We start from the raw sequence: 23587 nt of genomic DNA on the forward strand, positions 1-23587 counted from the left end.
TTCACTGTGTACAGATTACCATATAACATTTATTAAACACAAAAATTGCATGGATATGAAATCTGACTACATATTTACTCAATATATACAACTCAGGCACAGTCGGGGCCACAAGCCAGGTACTCCTAATGCCGATCCCTAGATCGGATAAATGGAGAGGGTTGCATCAGGAAGTGCATCCATCGTAACTAAAACATGTGGATCGCCATTAATGAGATTTCCATACTGGAAAATGTGTTAGAGGGCACCAAGAGAGAAGGACAGACAGGAGTATGATGGTGAGAGCAAAGATTTTAAATCTAGGGACTTTGACTGGTAAAGCGACAGAGCTGGCTGATATGGAGAATTTTGGTAAAGATGTATCACAGATATATCGTGTGTGCAGGAGACCAGATGAAAGAGAAGCAAGGCTGTGAAGCAAGGCTGTGAGCACTGGAGGTGGATTCAACCTGTTATGTTGATGGGAAGGCAAGTGGAGTAGGGGTAGTCTTGAAGGAAGATATGTGAAGATTGTTGTAAAGGTGAAGAGAGCCTGGAAGTCAAAGGTGTGAGGTTGAACACTGTCTGCCTTGGTGTATGCCCCAAAGTTGGATGTTAGTTAGAAGTGAAAGAATTATGAAGTAAGTTGAATTAAGTGGTAGAGAGTGTCGCCATTAAGGAAGAGATTGGCAAAGCAGACTTAAATGGATATGTAGGTGAAGGGAACAGAAATGATGAGGAGGTAGTGTTAAGGAGAAGATAAGAAATGTAGATGGTGGTGGGTTTTGCAAAAAGAATGTGCAGCACATTATAGTCCAAACAGAAGCTGGCAGCCTATACACTGCTACAGTTTTATCTTCAGCACCATGTGTGGTGATGCCCAAAACCTGTCGTCCATGTTTGAGTTAATAATTAGTCCAGCAACAGCGGTGCTGTTCCTTTGTTGTTGTTATTTTGCAAGTGTTTGTGTAAAGTTATATATTTTTCCACTGCATGCGTTTGCGTAGACTCTGGCTTTTCTTTTTTGTGAGCTTAGCTATTACATGCACAACATGAATCAGTACTGTAGTGAATATCCTTTCTTCATTTCTGTGTTCATATAAAGCAGTTATCAGCACCCAGTTCAAACCTGCTGCAGCTGTCCCGCTTGGGTTACAGGCTCAAGGGCTACTCAGAGATAAATGCTTCTGAATGGATTGTTCAAACTGGATCTGACAGACATTTGTGAGTCGATTCTATTGACACAAAAAACCTGGTGATACAAACAACTGGTGCAAGGCTTTCTGTGAAAAACAGTGTTACTGTACTGCACTATGAATCAACACGTTATGCACATTTTGGTATGTTTTATATCTCCCTAGAATCAGCAGCATTATAAGCATAATTTCTGCATGTTATGTTTTTGTGGCTTAAAGCGCTGCTGTCATTATGGCAGACCACAGGACTCTGTCACATTAATCACCTTTTCTGCAGAGCTTATGTAACCTCTGCAAACCTAAAGTGATTCCTGTTGTCTTCCTGTTCATAAAATAAACACATGGCACTGCTACATTTTTTTTAGATGTTGCTGAAAAAAACTGATCAAATGCTCACAATTTTTTTTAAGTGCCATTAGTTTTTGTGCTAAAACGACATCCCTGTATAGATATAAAAACAGTCCTGCAACGGTTTTAACACCTACAAAAAAAACTCAGTGTGTGTTCAGAAACCAGTTACTGCAAAAACAAATACAGACTCTTATAGAATGTTAATGAGGGTTTTCTCTGACAGCACATTAGTTTAACCCTCAACAAAGTTTTTCTTCTTTCTTTCTTTCTTTCTTTCTTTTTTTTAAACCAGCCTAACTGACCTACATTTGAAGTCTCAGCACACAAAGCGTTAACTGCGTTAAACCTTCGTCCTGACTTGGTTCGCGAACTGTGGGCGTGCCAAAGCGGCTGTCAGTGCAAAAGTGGGATATTTGTAATTGCACTCGACAGTACAGGGACTCCGAGAGAGGGGGGCTGGTCATGCTTCGTGGTGCATTGGTAGTTTTTTTAAACATCAGTACTGTTTCTCAGTCATGGCTTGGATACTAAACCTCATCAGAGTTCAGTTGCGCAGAGATTTAGCCTCGTGTCGAGGCGTCGCTGGGCAGCCTCTGAGAACCATCAGCTGCACCTCAAGAAAACAAGAGGAGAGGTGAGACAGTTTAGTTTGATTCATTTTTAAGGATTCGTCTCATGCAGCCAGTTTTGGTCAGGGTAACGATCACAAATGAGGCTTTAAAAATGCCATGAAAGTGATCGATTTGTGCAGCAAAACTTAACGTGATATGCAAGCTTCACACAAAACTGTTGGACTTAACACACTTTAGTCTTATCTGACCTTAAAGTCTCAACTTGCTGACCTCAGTACATCATTATCAAGCTACTTTTGTAACTTGTGCATGTTGCATGGCGCTGTAGCTATTTTACCTGCAGTTAAATTGCTTCCTGTCCTGGCAGTGATGCATCTTCAGTTTTGGGAAAGCGGTGGAAGGACACTGCAGAGACTGTCATCATTGGTGGAGGGTGTGTGGGCGTCAGCTTGGCCTATCACCTGGCCAAAGCTGGGATGAAGGATGTGGTTCTGCTTGAGAAGACTGAGCTGACAGCTGGATCTACCTGGCATGCTGTAAGTTTACAAAAGTGCTGAGACCAAAGACCCTTCAGGGGTCCGCAGGGTCCTGAATGTGAACCAGAGAAAGGCCAGGGTCACACATTTCACTTTCATGTTGGTTGGCGACCATTATTACCTTCATTAACGTTGAAAGGACCACAGCCCAAAGTCAATAAACCACTGCTCCCATTAAACTTGAATTTTACATCAGTTATTGAAAGAAATCTTTACATTTGGCTTCTTTCCTTCAGTTGAATTGTAATCTGACAGTTGGAGTTTTGCATAACAGAGAAGAATAAGCAAATGCTCAAAATTAAGAGACTGGAAAGAGGGTATATTTGGCATTTGTGCTTGGAAAATGAGAAACAATTATTATTATTTTTTTCAAATTGCCTTTATTTTTATATTCTCTGAATGAGCTTTCTTAGCTTAATACTTAAGAAAAATATAATAAAATGACTCAATTTTGGGTCTTGGGTCAGTGATGTGGTGTAATGATAAGCATAACATGTCTCCAGAATAATTTGAAGGTACTGAGCCTTTAACCTCCAAAGACCTGAACTCTTTCACAGCATGCATTTTTAATTTCTCTTTGATATTTGGGCTGATTGAGGCCCGATGAATGTAAAAACAAAGAATTACCAGATTTTTTTTACCTTATTTTTGTTTTTAAGAAAAATCAGAGCCACATATGAGGATATTTGTTTAAAATTTTGATAGAACAGTAGCAGTATAGTGTCCTCGTAAGAGGATATCAGGCCCATGTAGAGCAAAATTTAGTATTTTGGTCTAAATAACCCAAAATGTGATGTCCACATATGTGGACGCAGGGTCCTAGGAGGTTAATACTGCCAGAAAACTGAAGTCTGGCTCTTCCTTGACAGTGAAAGTGTTTAGATCGAGTACTGGCAAGTGGCTGTCATCCAGTTGTTACTCCCTTTCCAGTGAGAGCAACTGTTAAGTTTTCAAGGTACTTGTGGTCCTGATCCTCTTGCTCCTTACACTCCATGTTATTCATTTACAAAAACGCAACACTCCTATACTATTAATAGACATTTCACATGTCAGAGGGGAAACTTGCTCTTCACTTACTTGCCTCATTGGATGGGCAGGGACCCAGTGGACACTGGGTGAGGAATTAGGGTAGCTGCAGACTTATAATTGCCAACCAATATATGTAATTCGAATCAGAATCTGAATACTTTATTGATCCCTAGGGGAAATTATGTTGGTTACAGTGCTCCAGTACAAACAATAACAAAAATGGACAATACAAGAAGTAAGAAATAGCACAATATATAAAAAGGGTGTAGCTATAGCACTATACTGTGTATTAGATGGATGAGTTGTACAGGGAGATGGCCACAGGCAGGAATGATTTCCTGTGTCGTTCAGTGGTTCAGTCTCTCACTGAACGTGCGCCTGTGGCTAGCCAGCACGTCATGGAGTGGGTGGGAGAAATTATCCAACACTGACTTTATCCTGGATAACATTCGCTTTTCCATCACCACCCCAAGAGAGTCCAGCTCCATCCCCACAACATTGCTGGCAGAAGTTGTGATTTCTTTTTTTAATGTTTAATGAAGAGCGATATTAGCGGTTCAGATTATGTATATTGCTATAATGCTCCTTAGAGCTCCCACAGCTTTAAGGAATATTTTAGTGTTTTGGCTCATTGATTTTTTTTTTTTTTTTTTGCTGCCCCCAAGTGGCCAAAAAGCAGTTCTTGCAGCTTTAAGTTGGAATATGTGAAAGCAGTATCTTGCTGGGTGTATTTTCCAATTATCTTAATGGTGTGTTTGTATTTTAGGCTGGCTTGACAACATACTACCATCCAGGGATCAACCTCAAGAAAATCCATCATGACAGCATAAAATTATATGAGACCCTGGAGGCTGAAACTGGACAGGTGAGGTACTTTCCTTAGCTTTTACAAGCATAACTGTATTTGTATATTTGTATATCTTTTATATTGACTTTCTCTGCAGGCAGTGGGCTTGCACCAGCCTGGCAGCATTCGTATTGCTTCAACGCCGATTCGAGTGGATGAAATGAAGTACCAGATGACCCGCACACACTGGCATGTGACAGAACAGTACCTCATCGGACCAGAAAAAATCCAAGAACTCTTCCCTCTGCTTAATATGGATAAGGTCTGTATGCCTTTGTGGATTAGTCACATTAATGACTTCTGATAGCAAGAAGTCATAAATTCGATTGTTCTCAAACTTGTTCCTGCTCAATCTTTTTATTGTCTTGAAACACACATTAGAAACTGTGAAGAAGCACAGTGTTTATCTGAACCTTGACAGATGTGGTTTTTTGGTATTCAATTACCCAAAACTTTTAAAGCCAAATACTTGACTTCTTGACAAGAGTTAGAGAAGATAAATATCACTCTAACTGTTCACTAATTATTACCTCTGCTATGGAGGATATGTTTTTTGCACACGTGCTTGCCATGCTTACTGTCTATAAGCGCAACAGCTCGAAAAGTTTTAGATTAATTTTGATAAAACTTTATAGGGGTGGAGAGTAAGTGCCTTAAAATTTTTCTTACATCCACCAAGGTCATTAAGGTCAGCGTAATAACCTGTTGGTCAAGAAATAACCGTTTAACTTAGATGAGTCTTACAAGTGTGCTGTGTATTGTCAACATATAGAAAGTACTGTATAAAGATTTTAAGTATCACGTCACATTTGACCTCTGACCTTTTATAAAAGTCAGTAGATTAATCTGAAAGTCAGAGAGATGCTGTGCAGAGCTATTTAAAACCCTTTTTCCTTACTGCAGTTGTTTGTATTGACAGCATATAGAGAATGATATATGGGCATTCTAAATATCACATTACTTTTGGACTTCTGACTTCTTCTTCAACATCAAATATGGTCAAACTTTCATAAAATTATAAATAATAATGATATTATACAATAAGCTCTATATTGTATAAGTAATAATATTCATTCCCTGTTGATTACAAATCAATACCTATTATCCATTACCTTCTCCTGTTTGTGTAATTAAAGTAAACATTGGTCATGGTTTTTAGTGCGCTACAAACCTCTGAAAGCACGTTAAAAAAGATTAAAGAAAACAAAATAAATATAAATAAAATATAATGCTATTCCCTTAAAAGGAAACACTGCCCAGACAGTGAACTGCCTTGGCGGACATTTGCGTTCTTGGAGTGCTTCCTTTTCCATTATGAAACTACAGCAAGGAGATGTTTAACTTAGACTCCGACCAATACTGGATTTTTGCAGGCAATTCCAATACCAGCTTTTAGACAGTAAAAGGTTCTCATAACCCTCTATCAGCTGTTATATTGAAAATACAAGATAAAGTGATGAGCTCATTGTTTAACAGATTTCAAGCAATGTATTTCAAGAACTGGTTAGATACTTGCCATAAACATTCCCCCACTTAAGACCATGCATGCGTCTGCTTAGTTGTAATGCTGCTCTGGTACATACTTTAAAAAGTGCTGAGAGTATTGTAACACTGGAGTGCTAGACTCTCAAATGGCACAAACTATGTGACATTTCTAAATGACTCTCTGCATCTTTTATTTGTAGCATGGTTTTGTAAACAAACTAGTTCCATCTAGTTCAGACATTTCAGATAATCATGTCAGTATAAATGTATCCCTGATCTATATCTGTATATCTATATCTATATTTAATGATTAAATTAGGTTTGTAGACTCTACAATAGAGCGAAAACCCCTACAGTAAGATGAACCCCATGTGAGCAAACACCTGGTGACAGTGGGAAGGAAAAACTCCCTTTTAACAGGAAGCAACCTCTGGCTTGGGGAAGGCCAGCCATCTGTCATGACCGGTTGGGAGTGATCCAAATCAAGAAATATGTAAAAATTATTACTTTATCTGAGCTTTAAACACGAGTAGAAATCTTGCTGAAAAATGGATGAGCTATTAAAGTTTAAAATAAATTTAGAAATGTTTTTATTATTATTTTATTGCTGAAACATGTCATTGTATGTTCCTGGTTTTGTGCTCTTGGCTCTGTCCAAAGTTCACAGTTTAGCATTAGATCCAAAGCTAAACATCTCGACGAGTGTTGTAAAGTTGGGCTTTAAAGTTGACCTGATCCAGCGCTCCTGAAATTTACCAAACACAGTTATGATAAGGGAATAATTAGTTGATCTAATATTAGGTTTTTGGTATGACATCAGCTTAGAAAGGTAAAACCTACAAACCTCTTAAGTTAAATGACCCAAAGAATGAGACATCTGTTGATATGTTGTTGACCTGCGTCTGCTTAAGTGCTTAGAGTCGATAGTTGAGTCGATAGAGTTGATATATTTCACTGTTAGCAATATATCTTCATGGAGCTGCTTGATCAGCTAATTATTAAGTTTATTATTATTATTATTGAATCACCATTTTGAATTTGTTGTGTGAAGGTTTCTGTTTAATTTTAGGTGTTGGCAGGTCTTTACACCCCAGGAGACGGCCACATCGACCCTTACTCTCTGACTATGGCTCTGGCTGCTGGAGCTCGTATGTATGGTGCCCAGATTTATAATAATGCCCCCGTGACGAGCCTCGAGCCAACGTCTGATGGCAAGTGGGACGTGCAGACCTCTCATGGAACAATTCGGGCAAACCGCATTGTCAACACAGCAGGTGAATATTCATAATCTCTATACGCATTTATTCAAAGGATAATAGGAGCGGTGATCCTGATATTTTAGATGGTAAACACTATATCCATGCAGAAAATGTAAGGAAAAGTACAAGGGAATAAGTGCAGTCTGCAACTCACATGTGAATATGTTCAAGTCCAGATTTTTCTTCTTTGTCTCAAGTTTCTTCGTGTGTATGTTGGTAAAAGAAGAATAGTTTTTGTTTTATTTGTTTCTTTTTTTGTGGGAAAAGGATAGATATCGGATTTCAGACCACAGTAAAACACCTTATCTATCTATAGATACTCTGGTAGGAGACCTTTGCCCACCCAGACCACTGGCTGAAAAGTTTAGAAAACAGAGTTTTTGGTCTGAACCGGGTCATACCAGTTCTTGGGGGATTTTGTTGGCCGCTGCTCTTTGCTGCTGTTGCCTGTTTTTCTGGCAGAAGTTCAAGAATGTGCTTCACTCTCTTTCTCCTGTCTGTGCTCCCCTGTGGAGTCATGCATTTCATTAGTCACCCTTTTTTTAATGTAATGCACAAACTTAGAAACAAATGGCAAATGAAATAGCGACTGTAGTCAAACAACCACCGCCAAAAAATAAATACAAGAATTTGAAAGATGTGCACAGTTTAAAAATAACAAACTAGAAACAAAACTATGTCTGTTCATGTGTTTTGGAGCACACACAAAGGTGTAAAGAAGCTGAAAATAGCAAATGTTTAGCAGCAGAGCATATTTACTACTTCATTCACATTTTCTTCCTTTCATATTTTCTTTACTCTGGTTGAATCCAGTTATGTTGAGGCCTTGCTGGCATTTCGCCATCACTGTAACAGCCAATCGACTTAGGGCAACAGGTCAGATTTCATCCAATCTTGAAGCAGCAGCACATGTAATCCTCCTCCTCCTGACATGCAGTTCTAAGCCTTTCACTACTGCTGTGCAGCTGCTCCTTCTTGCATGCAGGGACCTTGGGTTTGTGGTTTAGCTTTAACAAAAGGCAAAGTTTTACAAAATAAGTTTAAATTTATTCGATTAATATAATTTTTTGTGGTTCTTGAGTTTCTTCTGCTTCATGGGCAGTCTCACATAGCGTGGCAAAAAACTCCTTTACATTCTCAAACTCTATGCTTCTACAGCAAACATCTCTTTGTTGAAAACATCTCACAGTTGAAAGTGTGATCTGCAGTACAGCCTGTAAGTCCTCTTCCTATCAAAGCATCCTCCTTACCAAAGAGGGCTCAGTTGAAGCCAAAGCTCATGGTTGCCATGTGAACCTAATATACGAGGCGATCGTTTGATTATCTTCAGTGTTTTCTCAATGTTTCTGTCTGTAGTACTAGAGTCTGTTCATCATGTAAAATATGTGTGTACAGGCTGGTTTGGTTCTATTTACTTGGAATTTCATTTGTTGTTTCAGTGATTTTTGCATGTATTCATCTTCTTCACCATTGCATAACTTTCGATCTGTTATTAATAAAAACTGTTTCTAATACTTCACTAGTTATCATTTTTAGCTCTTACTTAACCGTTAGTCTTAAAAACTATTCATTAGCATTAGATCAGTAACTTGTAGCTCACCCTTTCATTTCCTTATCCATCTTTATTATAGCAGATCACATGATGAAATAGTGTAAATGTATGGCCAGACTAGCAAAGTTAAAACCTTGCTTTAGTTCATTGAGGTTTATGAGTGTTTGTTTTTGCACCACTCACTTAAGGCCCCGCCCACAGCCTTTCAGTCAGGAGTCTTGACTTTGATTGGGCCATTGCAACAACTTGATTATTTTCTTTTTTCGGTCATTCAGTTGCAGATTTTCTTATGTGCTTGGGATCACTGTCTTGTTGTATGACATAAATTTCAGCCAAGCACTAGCTGTTGAACAGATTGCCTCATGTTTGACTGTAGAAACTGCAATATGCAGAGGAATTCATGGTCGACTCAGGGACTGCAAGGTGCCCATGTCCTTTGGCTGCAAAACAAGCCCAGATTATTATCACCCCTCCACCTCCACAGTTGTTATGAGGTGTTTATGCTGTGACTACACTTTGTCTGTCCAAAGGACATTGTTGCAGAGGTCTTGTGGTTTGTTCATATGAGAAGAGAAGAGGCTTTCTTCTGGCAACCCTTCCAAACAAGTGATACCTGCTCAGTGGGTTTTTTTTTTTTTTTTTTTTTTTTTTTTTTGTACTGTACTGTCATTAATTTTAAAATTTAGCATGCTAACCAAGCCCTGTACAGTCTGAAATGTAGCTTTTGCTGGGGGGGTTCTTTTGCAGTCTATGCGAACATTGTAAATGGGCTGGTTCTTATATCTACTCTGAGCACTCAGAGCACTTCTGTTTAGCTCGCCTTAATCAATCATTCACACAAGCACTTTTTCTGTGCTTTTCTTATGTAAGTACTTTCTATCTAAAATTCATACACACTCATACTGCGATGGATACGTCGGAGAGCACCTTAGTATCTTAACCAAGTATATTTTGCATGCGGACTGGAACAGAGCGGCATCAAACCACCAAACTTCTAATTAGTAAGGGACCTGCTCTGCTTCCCGAGCCACAGCCACCCCAAAATGTACAATCTGACTTTGCAGCAATTGTGGCTTTGTGTTGACACAGCCCTGAATCTTCCAGACCAGCAAAATGCCAAAACTATATACAGGTGTTCACACTTTCTAATGATCCATAAATGAAGTGCATTTTTAGCAGCACCTGCTGCTACCTGCCCTCTGAATTCCTGTGGAAGCAGTAAGTGTGATTTGGCAGTTTTGTATTATGTTATCCTTTACATTTAGCTAATTATATAAACTACAGTCCATCACTTCTGGATATCTCTTCTGACCATTCAGTGCCTCACATTGTAACATATAAACTGGGTTAACCATTTTTTGTTTTGAATCGTTTAAGTATTACTTCTTGCTAACTTGAATCGCTCTCCCTCCAGTAGCTGATAATAAACTGAGTCTCTTCAAAGTTGTTTTACTCATACCACAGTTGACTAGCAGCACCCACTGAACTAGACATATTCTGAGCATGTGGCAAACAGCTGTTTAGCCTCTGATTTTACAGTAAATTGGTCTGACTATTATAATTCTCAGAGAAACAAACTTTACTCCATTAACCAATGTTTACTAGGTAACTCAGTAACTCTTAAAGTGTTGTGTATATGAAGCTCCAACCTGTAACCAACTGTAAATAGAATCTGCAATGTTATTATGCTGCAGACTTACATACGAGTACATAGATTGAATACAAATTCTTGTGAAGAGTTGCTGACAAGAGTATGTTGCAACACTTGGCTAAAGATAGCAGGGATCAACAGGTTTTTCTCTGGCTTCACACTCTGGGCCCCAGCAAAGGCATTAGTACACATCTGTGTTGCTTTCACGTGTCCCATCATATTTGTTTTGTGGCTATTAATTTATAAAACGGGTTATGCTGTACTTCAGGTGTATGCAAATTTATTTTTTTTAAGAGAAAGAGTTGGGGAAACTCTAAGTGAACACATTCAAGTAAGCAACTTAACCAAAATGTTGTGATGTTGTAAATTAAGCTTAGTATTCCTTCTACACACTGAAGTGCCCTCTATGTGAAAAAACTGCTCTGGTGAATAATGTAGAGCTTTGAACCCTGAGGGTAACTTCTGATTCATGTCTGGTGTCATCTCATAACATGTGATTTTTATAGTTGTGACTTGTATTTTCTTTTTTCTTTTTTGCTTCTAATGCTGTAATGCTTATACATTAGATTAGCGATAGGGCTCTTAAACTAGTTCCTCGTGGTTTATATTGAATCTATTTAATCTGTGCTGTCCTATTTATTCTTGCCTTCATTTTCGGGTCTTATGTGTGTCTGTCTTGCATATATCTATGTGTACACCTGTGTGTTTGCCCCTGTGATGTGACATTTTTATGAAATCTAATCCCTTAACCCTCCTTGCAAGTGATGAAATACTCCAGCAGTCAGTGTTATTAGAAATCCAGCTTGCACCAGTACTAGCACACCTTGCCAGTATTGGATTGGAGCACCTGCTGGTGGCATATTTTCAAAAACTGACCTCAGAGGTCAGTACTCACATTATAGCATCACATACAGTGGGGCAAAAAAGTATTTAGTCAGCCACCGATTGTGCAAGTTCCCCCACTTAAAATGATGACAGAGGTCAGTAATTTGCACCAGAGGTACACTTCAACTGTGAGAGACAGAATGTGAAAAAAAAATCCATGAATCCACATGGTAGGATTTGTAAAGAATTTATTCGTAAACTAGGGTGGAAAATAAGTATTTGGTCACCTCAAACAAGGAAAATCTCTGGCTCTCACAGACCTGTAACGTCTTCTGTAAGAAGCTTTTCTGTCTCCCACTCGTTACCTGTATGAATGGCACCTGTTTGAACTCATCATCTGTATAAAAGACACCTGTCCACAGCCTCAAACAGTCAGACTCCAAACTCCGCCATGGCCAAGACCAAAGAGCTTTCGAAGGACACCAGGAAAAGTATTGTAGACCTGCACCAGACTGGGAAGAGTGAATCTACAATAGGCAAGCAGCTTGGTGTGAAAAAATCAACTGTGGGAGCAATCATCAGAAAATGGAAGACATACAAGACCACTGATAATCTCCCTCGATCTGGGGCTCCACGCAAGATCTCATCCCGTGGGGTCAAAATGATCATGAGAACGGTGAGCAAAGATCCCAGAACCACACGGGGGGACCTGGTGAATGACCTGCAGAGAGCTGGGACCAAAGTAACAAAGGTCACCATCAGTAACACACTACAACGGCAGGGAATCAAATCCCGCACTGCCAGACGTGTTCCGCTGCTGAAGCCAGTGCATGTCCAGGCCCGTCTGAAGTTTGCCAGAGAGCACATGGATGATACAGCAGAGGATTGGGAGAATGTCATGTGGTCAGATGAAACCAAAGTAGAACTTTTTGGTATAAACTCAACTCGTCGTGTTTGGAGGAAGAAGAATACTGAGTTGCATCCCAAGAACACCATACCTACTGTGAAGCATGGGGGTGGAAACATCATGTTATGGGGCTGTTTTTCTGCCAAGGGGACAGGACGACTGATCTGTGTTAAGGACAGAATGAATGGGGCCAAAATCGTGAGATTTTGAGCCAAAACCTCCTTCCATCAGTGAGAACTTTGAAGATGAAACGAGGCTGGGTCTTCCAACATGACAATGATCCAAAACACACCGCCCGGGCAACAAAGGAGTGGCTCCGTAAGAAGCATTTGAAAGTCCTGGAGTGGCCTAGCCAGTCTCCAGACCTCAACCCCATAGAAAATCTGTGGCGGGAGTTGAAAGTAGTTGGTGTAGATTTGTCAGCTGCACATCCTTTATATGAATTTCCCATTCTACCACATCCCAATGTTCTACTAGATTGAGATGTGGTGACTGTGGAGTACAATGAAATCATTGTCATGTTCAAGAAACCAGTTAGAGATGGACTTTCAACCTTGTGACCTGGTGTGTTATCCTGCTGAAAGCAGCCATCAGAAGATGGGTACAAATGTGATCATGACGGGATAGACGTGATCAGCGGCAATACTCAGGTAGACTGCCATTAAAACAATGCTTATTTGGTGTCAAAGTGCCAAATGTGTGCCAAGGAAATATTCCAGGAACCATTACACCACCGCTAGCATCAACCATTGTTTGATATAAAGCAGGATACATCCTTGTTTTCATGTTGTTTATGCAAAATTTGGATCTTACCCTCCAAATGTTGCAGCACTTCTATTGTCCAGTTTTGATTGTAGTTTCCTGGTCTTGGCTGACAGGAGTGGCAGCCAGACTCCCCCTGGTGCTGTAGCTCATGTGCTTCAAGTTTAGACACAATGAGCATTCAGGGATGCTCTTCTGCATATCTTGGTTGTAACAAATCGTTATTTGACTTGCTGTTACCTTCTTATCAGCTTGAAGCACTCTGGCCATTTTTCTTTCATCTTTCGCATGAACATTTTCACCCAAAGAACTGTTGCTCACTAGATATTCTTTTTCTGGATTATTGTCTGTAAACCCTAAAGATGGTTGTGTTGGAAAATCCCAGATAAGATACTCAGACCAGCCCATCTGGCAGTAACAACCATGCCCCATTCAAAGTCACTTAAATCACATTTCTTCCACAATCTGATCATGCCATGATAATGATAATAAATTGCTGTTTCAATTTAAAAACACAGAGACAACAGACCTTTTAAACATTCTGTAATCTGTTTGGTAGTTTTATAAAGAATCGAACAATAAAAGAAAAACATCCTTTAAAAAATGTTTCTTTAAATAGGAAGCCCAGTTTCATGCTGTGAGTAAGATGATTGTTACCACTCTGCTTCTGTAAATTTTTATGAGAAGCTACATTTTGGAAATGGCTGTTGTTTGCTAGCATCATGATTCCCCTTTATGCAAAGATAAGCTAGAAATCTTGAGCCTTCACCTTTAACTGACTGACATTTATGTTTTCATGAGACGACAATTCTGAACAAATATTTGTCAAAGATGCATTTAGAGATTGAGAGCGAGCCAACTCTATCTGTTGGCTGACTTCACCTCTTCAGCTGAACTGACTGCATCTAATTTGTTTTCAGGTTTCTGGGCCCGGGAGGTTGGCAAGATGATTGGGTTTGAACACCCTACTATTCCAGTGCATCACCAGTACATTGTGACAGCAACGATACCGGAGGTGAAGGCTCTGAAGGAGGAGCTGGCGGTCATCAGGGACCTGGAGGGGTCTTATTACCTGCGTCAGGAAAGAGATGGCCTGCTGTTTGGCCCCTATGAGAAGATGGAAAAGATGGTTTTACAGGACTCCTGGGTGAGAGATGGAGTACCACCAGGTCTGTCTGCCACATCAGATTTTCCAATCTAAATATTTCTACAAAGTTTTCATCTTCCTGTGCATGACTGTTTCTATCTGCCTGCAGGTTTTGGAAAGGAGCTGTTTGAGTCTGACTTGGACAGGATAATGGAGCATGTGGAAAAGGCCATGGAGATGGTCCCTGTACTAAAGAAAGCTGACATCATTAACATTGTTTCTGGACCAATCACATACACTCCTGACCTCCTGCCTATGGTTGGACCACACTGTGGAGTTCGCAACTACTGGACAGCGATTGGCTTTGGGTGTGTGTTTAGTCAGGTGTTGCTGAACCGTATCTATCTAAAATACTGCTAAGAGGTGAAAGACAGAAAAAATAGCTGATGTAGTATGAGTCATTGATTTGGCTAGCATTACAACATGCAGTTGGAGTTGCATCCCAACTATATGTAACTTACAAATGTGATGTGCATATTTTTAGATGCAGTGTGACTTAAACCTCTAGAAGACTTTGATTTTCTTTGAAAAGCTTTATTTTTTTTCTTAAAATCCATCAAAGCCAATCGATAGTACCTAAAGCTCTGATTTAATATTTGTTTAGGTATGGTATTATTCATGCTGGTGGCATAGGCAAGTTCCTGAGTGAATGGATCACGAACGGAGAACCTCCATACGACCTGATCGAATGTGACCCCAACCGCTATGGCAAGTGGACTGATGTACCCTTCATATGTGCCAAAGCTCGAGAATCCTATGGCTTCAACAATGTGGGTAAGAAGAACATGGGACAGCTGCACAGCATTTGTGGAACAGAGCCTTCTATTATATTGTTACTAAAAGCCTGCTGTGTCCTCCTCATGCTGTTGGTCACTGCAGTTGGTTACCCCAAGGAGGAGCGTTTTGCTGGCCGACCAACCTGCCGAACTAGCGGTGTTTATGAGCTGCTGAAAGACAAAGGATCTATGGGCTTTCATGCTGGCTGGGAGCAACCTCACTGGTTCTACAAACCTGGAGATGACATTGGATACAAGTAAGGTTTCTCTGTAAATTTCTAACAGTGTCTTTTTGATATGGAAAATCTGAATGCTAATTTTTTCCCACTTGAATCCACTGTGCATTACAACACCACATCCACCACCCTTCAAGCTCTTTCAGGTAGTACAGGTACAAGTTCGCCCGAGATCATCTAACAGGCTTTCTGACGATATTAGCACAAGAGGACCATTTAAATTCCCCACTGAAACTAAACAGCTGCTACTGTTCAAGAACACATGCAGCAGATGCACAAGTCTCTTTTACAAACCCACATGTCGATGAGCCTTTGGGTTGTCCAAACCTCAAACATATCCAGTTGGCCTTCTTGGCAGTTGCATATTTGGCTCTTTCTGGGACATAGTTATTTTAGTTTGTATGGAAGCTAAAAGCTGCGGTTATAATCTTGCAAAACCTTTATTGTGTCTTGCAATGCAACTTTCCGCTAGCCAGTTTTGCACAATAAAATGTATATTTTTAGCCAGACCGAATATCTCAAATAGTTGGACACACATTTTTTTTTTTTTTTTTCAGGCACTCTGGGTAATCTCATGATATCTCATGTAGAGCCTGACCGATCAGCCAGTTGATCCGAGCAGTCAGATCAGCTATAACATGGGAGTCTTTTAAAACATTATCTCTTTATCTGAATTGAGTGTAAATGAGTACTGGATAACTACACATGAGAAATGTTATGGAAAAAATATCAGCCTGTATATTGGAATACTCCGTTAAAAGACAGAATATTGGTGGTGGTATGAGTTTGTTTTGCTCAGGCTTTGTTCTCTAGTGTCAGCATGAGGTTATCATCAGCTGTGGGGGGTGGGGTTCTGCTTTGGACAACTTCTCTGATTTCATCCATGCTTCCATCCATCCATTTTCTTTAACACTTATCCAGTGGAGTGTAGTAGGGAGGTCAAAGATGTCACATGTCAAGAACATCTCACCTTTCCCTACTTGCTGAGCTTTCCTGCTGATATATTCATTTCTAATGCTGTCGATCATGGTCCCTCCCAATGAAAATCTGAGCACCTTCAACTCCACCTGTGTCCACCTGTGTGCCCCTGTCCTCCGCTCTTATATTTCACCCTCCTCTTCTTGAAACATATTCACCGCAGCTATTTCCATCCTTTTTGCAAAATCCACCACCATCCATATTCAACCACTACCCTTCCACATTTCTTTCCTGACGCCATACCTACCCAGGACCTCATGCTCTCTGTTCCTGGCACCTACATGTCCAGTGAATCTCTTGTCAGTCTCTCCTCCGTGGGAACACTCTACCACTAAATCCAACTTACTCCAGAATTCCTCTTTCTCTTCCAACTATCCAACCTTTGGGGCATAAACACATTCAACAATTACCCCTTTGATTTCTAGTTTCAAACGCATGATCCTGTCTTGCACTCTCTTCACCTTTACAACCCTATTCACATAATCTTCCTTCAAAATTACCTCCAATGCTTCTGGCCTTGCTTCCCTTCCCCATAGTCCTCAGTCTTCACTTTCTCCATCATATCAGTCAGCTCTCTCTTTACCAGTCATAGTCCCTCCATTTAAAGTACTTATTCTCTCTGCCACACTCCTTCTCTTTCGCTGCCTCCAAACATGCCTTCCCTGTTTCCTTCTCTTTTATCTTCAGTCAACAGTAGCGCAGTTTTCACCAGCACCCTGTTGGCCAACAGCACTGCATGTGATTGTTGTTAAACTGGGCCTCAATCCATCTACTATGGTTTGGTCTGCCAATGATTTACCATTGGATGCCCTTCTTGATGCATTTATCCAGTCTTGGGGCCAGCAATGTGTTGGCTTGTATCAATTCTAACTAGAACTGCTTAAAAAGATTGTTGAATTTGCTCCAACATAAGCTTTGAACATTTTTCATGCAATAGCAATGGATAGTGTTGCTTTTTTTTGATGTTACAGAATGCAGTGCCTGCACAGATGTTGGTATGTCTGCAAAACTTTAAAACTTTTATCAGTGTTTTTTTTTTCTCTAGTCTTGTTTATATTTCATTCCCATTGGAACAATATTCACTCAGTGCACTGCCCTTTTACAGTGAAACGTATAACACTTTCAAATAGAAAAAGTAATAAAATAAGCAAATCACTAGTAAGTAAAATACATAGTTAACTGATTTTGTGTTGTGCTCAGACCCAGCTTCCAACGCACCAACTGGTTTGGACCAGTTGGAAGAGAGTGCAAGCTGGTGATGGAGAAGGTTGGAGTAATAGACCTGACACCTTTTGGCAAGTTCATAGTAAAGGGGAAGGACTCGCACAAGCTTTTGGATCGCCTCTTTGCCAACACCATGCCCAAGGTAGAAGACCTAATGTAAACTGTTCAGCTCATAAAGTGATGATTGTGTTGGTCACATATCCAGTGCACTGTACTGCTGCACAAACGGTCCTGACCACACAGTTTTCTCAAACTCCATTTCAGGTGGGCATGACCAACATCAGCCACATGCTGACACCCTCTGGGAAAGTATACGCTGAGGTTACCATCACCCAGCTGGCACCAGGAAGGTTTCTGCTCGTCACAGGTTCCGGTTCGGAGCTGCACGACCTCAGGTGAAATGGATCAAACCCTTTAAACTTTAAACTCTCTGTCAAATTCAGCCGTAGATAATTTAGCAGCAATAATTGTCCTGAATAGTTTCTTTAAATAAAAAAATAGAAATTTAATTAAAAAGAATATTTTAAAACATTATCTCTTCATGCAGTTTCAGTGAACCTGGGCTCAATAGATTTTCCAGACTGGGTTCCTTATTACAGTCTTACTCAGAGAAATAAGGAGTTTTGTTGCATAGCACAGAAAAACACAGAGCTCTGTCTTAAGGCTGATACTTCAGATTTTCTCCAAGTTTGTGTTTTCCTTTCAGTTTGCTTTGGGTCAAAATACACCAATACCCATGAATCTCAGTTACTGAAGTGAGTTGCCAAGATGTGATTTAATATTGAAAATGAGTAAACTAATTAGCTCATCAAAAAAAATAACTCTGAAACTCTTTAAATGAAGTACTGCATCATACTAAGAGTAGCAGAACTGAATCAGTGCCGCATGTCTAAAACTCCACGCACATATTGATTTAGACTACATTTCAATATTTCAGTACCTGCACAGTGCTCATACTGTTAGCAGTTAAGCAAACACTGTTTTGCTCTCTGTCCTGCGCCCAGTTCAAGCTGTGCTGGCTTGCTGTCAGTTTTGTACTGCAGAAACTTAAAACCTATCTGCAGCTGTTAACACAACGCCCCTCGAGCTCCTCCAATCACGAGGCAGAATCGTAAACCATTTATTTTCATTCCTTCACTGTAATCAACTCTCTACCACAGTTTCAAAAAAGGAAGTTTTTTTTATGCCATGTAGCGACATCTAGTGGTAATTCACATATTTGCAAAGCCCATAAAATTTGTCTAGTCTATAAATGTATTAACAGCTCTTTGCCTTGTGGATTTGCACTTGCCACAGGTGGATAGAAACTGAAGTTGCACAAGGTGGATATGACGTTGACATTACAAATGTGACAGAAGACATAGGTGTGCTGGGCATTGCCGGACCAAACTCTCGCAAAGTTCTCCAGAAACTGACAAATGAGGATATGAGTGAAGCTGGATTTAAGTTTCTCCACTGCAAGTCCATCCAGCTTGCCGGCAAGCCTGTCCGTGCCATCAGGATCTCCTACACCGGTAGTGCAAGGCAGTTCATTTATTGCGTCTTGCAATGCAACTCTCCCTAGCTAGCTTTGCACAATAATATATATTTTTAGCCATGCCTAACAGCTGTGTTGGCCAGTGCTTCCTCCATACTGGTCCAGACCGAATATTTCAAATAGTGAAAAGAGTGAAATTTTCTACAGGCACTCTAGGTGAACCCCTGACATCTCATCTTTTGTGTCTAAACACAAAAGAAAAGAAATTCAAAAACATCAGTTTAGTGAATATAAAAAAATACGGAGGCTCATTTATCCCAAGAAAAGAAAACTCCACGTGGATTTCGAGATACTTAGAATTATGAGATACCGAGTGAACATTTTTCACTTACTTTGACAAAAATGCAAGATTCTAATAAAGTAATGACATACTAAGTCAAATAATAAGTCATTATTATCTAGGGGAAAAAGAACGATGTCAAGTATTAAATATAAAATCAATATTATGAATTACTCAGACAAACTTATACCAAAACAAAAATTCTGACTTAATAACTCAAACTTTAGCCTAATTTATAAAATAAAATGCAAACTATGACTTATTACGAACAAAGTTTAGACATCAATTAAATATTATGACTTGCTAATGCAAAATTCTGAAATATTCATTAAGAGATTTTAGATGCAAACTCAATACGGGGACTTGTTATTTTTATAATTATTATCATTATTATTATTATTCGTAGTAGTAGTAGTAAAATTATGATAAGTCAAAATGATGGTTATTGGGTTAAAAGTAGAATTATGAGTTACTGAGATGTTTTATTTAAGAAAAATGTGAGCTGTTAAATAAAATTTTGAATTTACTCATTCAAACTAAAATCTTTCTTCAACTATTTCAACTACTTTAATTTTCATTTCATTAATTTTCCTTTTATTTTTATAAAACATGTACACTCCATGGTCTCAGTTCACGGTTTATGGATATTTTCTTTTATTTTTATGAATCTTTTACAGTGTGCATAGTCTCATAGTTTAGAGTTTATGACTGCTCCCATTCTTTTGTCTTTTCCTTTCAGTCGCATAGTTTTCAGTGCTGAGTATCGACATGCTCTTAAGTGTAAGTGTTTTGTGTCTAGGTGAGCTTGGCTGGGAGCTGTACACTGACCAGAAGGACTTGGCAGCTGTGTACCTGGCCATGATGGAAGCAGGAAAAGACGAGGGCATTGACAATTTCGGCACCTATGCCATGGCCTCGCTCCGACTGGAGAAGGGCTTTAGAGGGTGGGGAGCTGAGGTACATACATATATACATGAAGAAGAAGAAAAAACTCCTTGTTTAAATGTGAAGCAGCATATTACGCAGTAACAGGGAGACAGAGGAAATGAAAACGTCACCTCTTGATAGCTGCGTCTTCCACAAAATCAGCTTCAGCAGGAAACTTTGAGTGTCATATTGTAACTTTTTATAACAATTTTGTTATAAAAGTTTCTTGAAAGTATTCAACTGGTATAAAATATGCCTCGCAAAAAAGCAAGTCCTTGCAGCCATTCGGCCTCCTGTAATTCTCCTGTGAATCAAAGAGGCTTCGGTGTGGTAAGGCAGGCCACGCATGATGCTTTCTTCAGTATGAAGGCTGTCAAACTGTCGGGAATTCAAATCTTTGGCTGGGATGAAAATTACAGTTCACAAAACCTCACTCATGAATTCATCCACTTTTAAGGACAACACGGCGACACAAACAAACTACTTGTTGTGACAAAATTCAAGAGAAAAATACAGGCTGCAAATGGAGGGATGCATTTTTTGGACTTTTCATAATGTTTTGGACGACAGCTGTCCTTTTTTGAAGTCAGGAGGGTGCTGCATCACCAGCCAGGCTGATTCAAAAAACACAAATCTTGTGGTTTTTCTCCATGATCTGTCTCATAGTGGTCCTTTAATATTATATTCCATCAGCGATGAAAACACCAAACGCACAGCTTCCCTTTTAGCCCAGTGAAAAACTATGATCTATGGTCCATTTTTTTTCTCGCCAAACCCCAAACTGTGTCAATTTCTTCCTTTTATGATAAAGATATTTTCAAAAGAGGCCTCAAATAAACAGCAGCGTATGCTTCACAGTCTAACTTGTAGTGTTTATATTAGAATATCAGCCTTTGGCCTTGATACTGTCATTAGGAGAGTGTGACACCCAGTGGACCAATCGTGAATAGCATTGCATTGGAAGGGTTAGGGTTTTCACACTTTGCAAAGCCATCATGAGGGCTGGATTTCACTGTTCACTGGGGCCTTGGGTCATAAGATTGAAACCCCTGGATTAGAGGAACATCTGCAAAACAATGGAGATGAAAGAAAGACGTCTTTGTGTGACTTTGGAAAAGAATCTGAATCTTACAGAGTTGAATTTTTGAGAGAGAAGATGTTTCTTCTCTTATCTTTTTCACCTAGTCTGTATATGGTATACACTCCAAACACCTTTTATTAGACCCGCCTTAATAAAGTGAAGTTGCATTTCACTGTTTTTAATTTACAACAAATGACACAATTATATTGGTGAAAATTTTACTTTATAAAGTACAGCTTATGATTTTTTTATTTTTTTTTAAATCATTGATCTTTACAGATGAACTGTGACACTAACCCTCTGGAGGCAGGACTAGATTATTTTATTAAACTAAACAAGGTAACGTTGTTTCCTGCATGCATTCATATTCCAGTTTCAGTCATGCATTTCCTCTTTAACTGTTTGTGTCTGTGGTCCTGCAGCCTGCTGACTTCATCGGCAAAGCAGCTCTCCAGGAGATCAAAGCCAAGGGCCTGAACAGGAAGCTGTCCTACATTGCTGTGAACACAGATGATATCGACCCCGAAGGCAACGAGACTGTCTGGTACAATGGCAAGGTTAGCGACAACAGAAGATCAAAACTCAATTTCCAATTTAGCTTAGAGATTTGGTGATCATTCACATGACGCTGATGTCCCTTGACCTTCTCTTCAGGTGGTTGGCAACACAACCTCTGGTGCCTACAGCTACAGCAGCCAGCAGAGCCTGGCATTCGCTTATCTACCTCTGGAATTAAGCACTTTGGGCCAGAAGGTGGAGGTGGAACTGCTTGGGAAGAAGTACCCCGCCAACGTCATCCAAGAGCCCTTAATCCACACTGAGCCCACGCGGACCCGGCTGCAGAAGAAAGCTCAGAGCAAAGCATAAACACAGGCCGTCCTCTCATCAGTTTCCCACCAGTGAATGAAGAACAATCTTACTGTGAACAAGAGTCAGGGTGGTTCACATCCTGAGTTGCTTGTGTTCACGTCTGTGGCCAGTTCAGGTCAACTTTATTCCGTTTTCTTACAAGGAACAAGTCTGAAACAGGCGTGCGAAAGCTCAGCACAGTCTTATAAACTGGGGTGTTCCTGCACCACAGTGTCTTGCATTGTTGGCAGAGTAATTTCATTTTTGTAATTTCATGAATGGTTGTCAAATGTTTACGCATCAACTGTTGTCTCTCTTATGAAGAAAAACTCATTTTCAGATTGAATGGTGCCCAAATAAGTCTTGACTTTTGTGCTTAAAAAAAGATCAGTGTTTGCAAAGCTGTACAAAGATTTAACCAAATGTGTTTTCTGTAAGTATAATTAAATGGATGTACATTGATAATTAAAGCACTCACTGTGTTCCCACTCCTTCCCTCTAACATTTAGTAGTTTACACAGTCAGCCGCGTATACTAACATTGCTTTACTGCATACTTTTAAGTATATAAAAATAAAAGTGCATCATAGTGAAGCATGTAAAATAAAATCATGATAAGTAATAATAGATTTTTAAATAGTAGCTCCATAGCAAAGTGGTTTACGCATCTGAACAACAAGTGAAAGACCCCGGGTTTGATCTGAGGAAAAGACACTGATACCTTCTGGGTTGGGTCGGGAGAGGCATCCAGTGTAAAAACTGCCAACTCGAACATGTTGTGGTGACCCCTTGTGACAGATGAGCACCAAAAAGTAGCTTCTAATAGATAATTATAGTCCTATACCTGATATAAACTAATGCCAAATAATGGTTGATTTACTGCTAGTTAATAAACACAATGCAAATGCAGTACAAATTTTAAACTCAGCAGGAATTGAAAAAACAAAACAAAAAATGGGAATGTAGTTCTACAATCAAATAATCAACATTTAATATATTTCTACAGTGAAGTGGAACAGAGAAAATATATGAAATATATTTAGAAACCACTTAAAACACACAATTATTTTCAAGTCACAATTATCAGACAGGAACAACTAATATATACAAATAAATGACCATCCGTTCTCTTCTGCTTTTCCTTTTTCAGGGGGTCGCCAGTCTGTCGCAGGGCTAACACGTAGGAACAGACAACCATTCTCACTCACATTCACACCTGTGGGAAATTTAGAGTTACTAATTAACCTGACCCACTAACTGTGTTTCTAGTTTCGCTCCCCTGTCTCCTTAGGTCTCATTCCTCCCAGCTGTGTTCCCCTTCTGTCTCTAATTCCTTGATGACTTCCTCAGTGTATTTAAGCCCAGTGTTTCTTTGTGTCAGTGTTGTGTCGTACCCTCAGATTGTACCTGTGTGTCTCTGTTCTCAGTATTCATTGTTCAGGACACAAACACAAGACTCACACGGTAAATGTAACTGAAAGTGGCAGCTTTATTGTTGGAAATTACTGCTATAAATGCAAAACAACTCAAAACTAGAAATAGGAAAACTCAAAGTAAGCCAGGAACCAGGAATTACTTAGAACACGGAGGGAAGAAACAGCA

The 23587-nt window shown here is 39.7% G+C and overlaps 1 protein-coding gene across 2 annotated transcripts; it reads left to right on the top strand.

The window, feature by feature from the left end:
* The first annotated feature begins 1937 nt into the window (after positions 1-1937).
* dmgdh (dimethylglycine dehydrogenase) lies at positions 1938-22487 on the top strand. 2 transcript variants are annotated; one of them, XM_086301411.1, is made up of 16 exons: positions 1939-2160; positions 2466-2634; positions 4430-4528; positions 4608-4772; positions 7065-7269; positions 13872-14120; positions 14208-14406; positions 14703-14872; positions 14978-15131; positions 17289-17454; positions 17577-17707; positions 18609-18826; positions 19929-20086; positions 21417-21476; positions 21560-21694; positions 21792-22486. In XM_086301411.1, exons 1-16 carry the CDS (start codon positions 2042-2044, stop codon positions 22002-22004), a joined length of 2610 nt encoding a protein of 869 aa, XP_086157537.1. In that variant the 5' UTR covers positions 1939-2041; the 3' UTR covers positions 22005-22486. The 2 variants fall into 2 exon arrangements, with proteins under 2 accessions (XP_086157538.1, XP_086157537.1); XM_086301412.1 differs by lacking the exon at positions 21417-21476 and having other exon boundaries at positions 1938-2160; positions 21792-22487.
* The last annotated feature ends 1100 nt before the right edge of the window (positions 22488-23587 follow it).

The sequence above is a fragment of the Aulonocara sp. 'chitande type north' Nkhata Bay genome, linkage group LG7 (genome assembly GCF_057382095.1).
Source record: "Aulonocara sp. 'chitande type north' Nkhata Bay isolate Kocher_YH1m ecotype deep benthic linkage group LG7, A_spYH_male_GT1.1, whole genome shotgun sequence".
Taxonomy (NCBI): domain Eukaryota; kingdom Metazoa; phylum Chordata; class Actinopteri; order Cichliformes; family Cichlidae; genus Aulonocara; species Aulonocara sp. 'chitande type north' Nkhata Bay.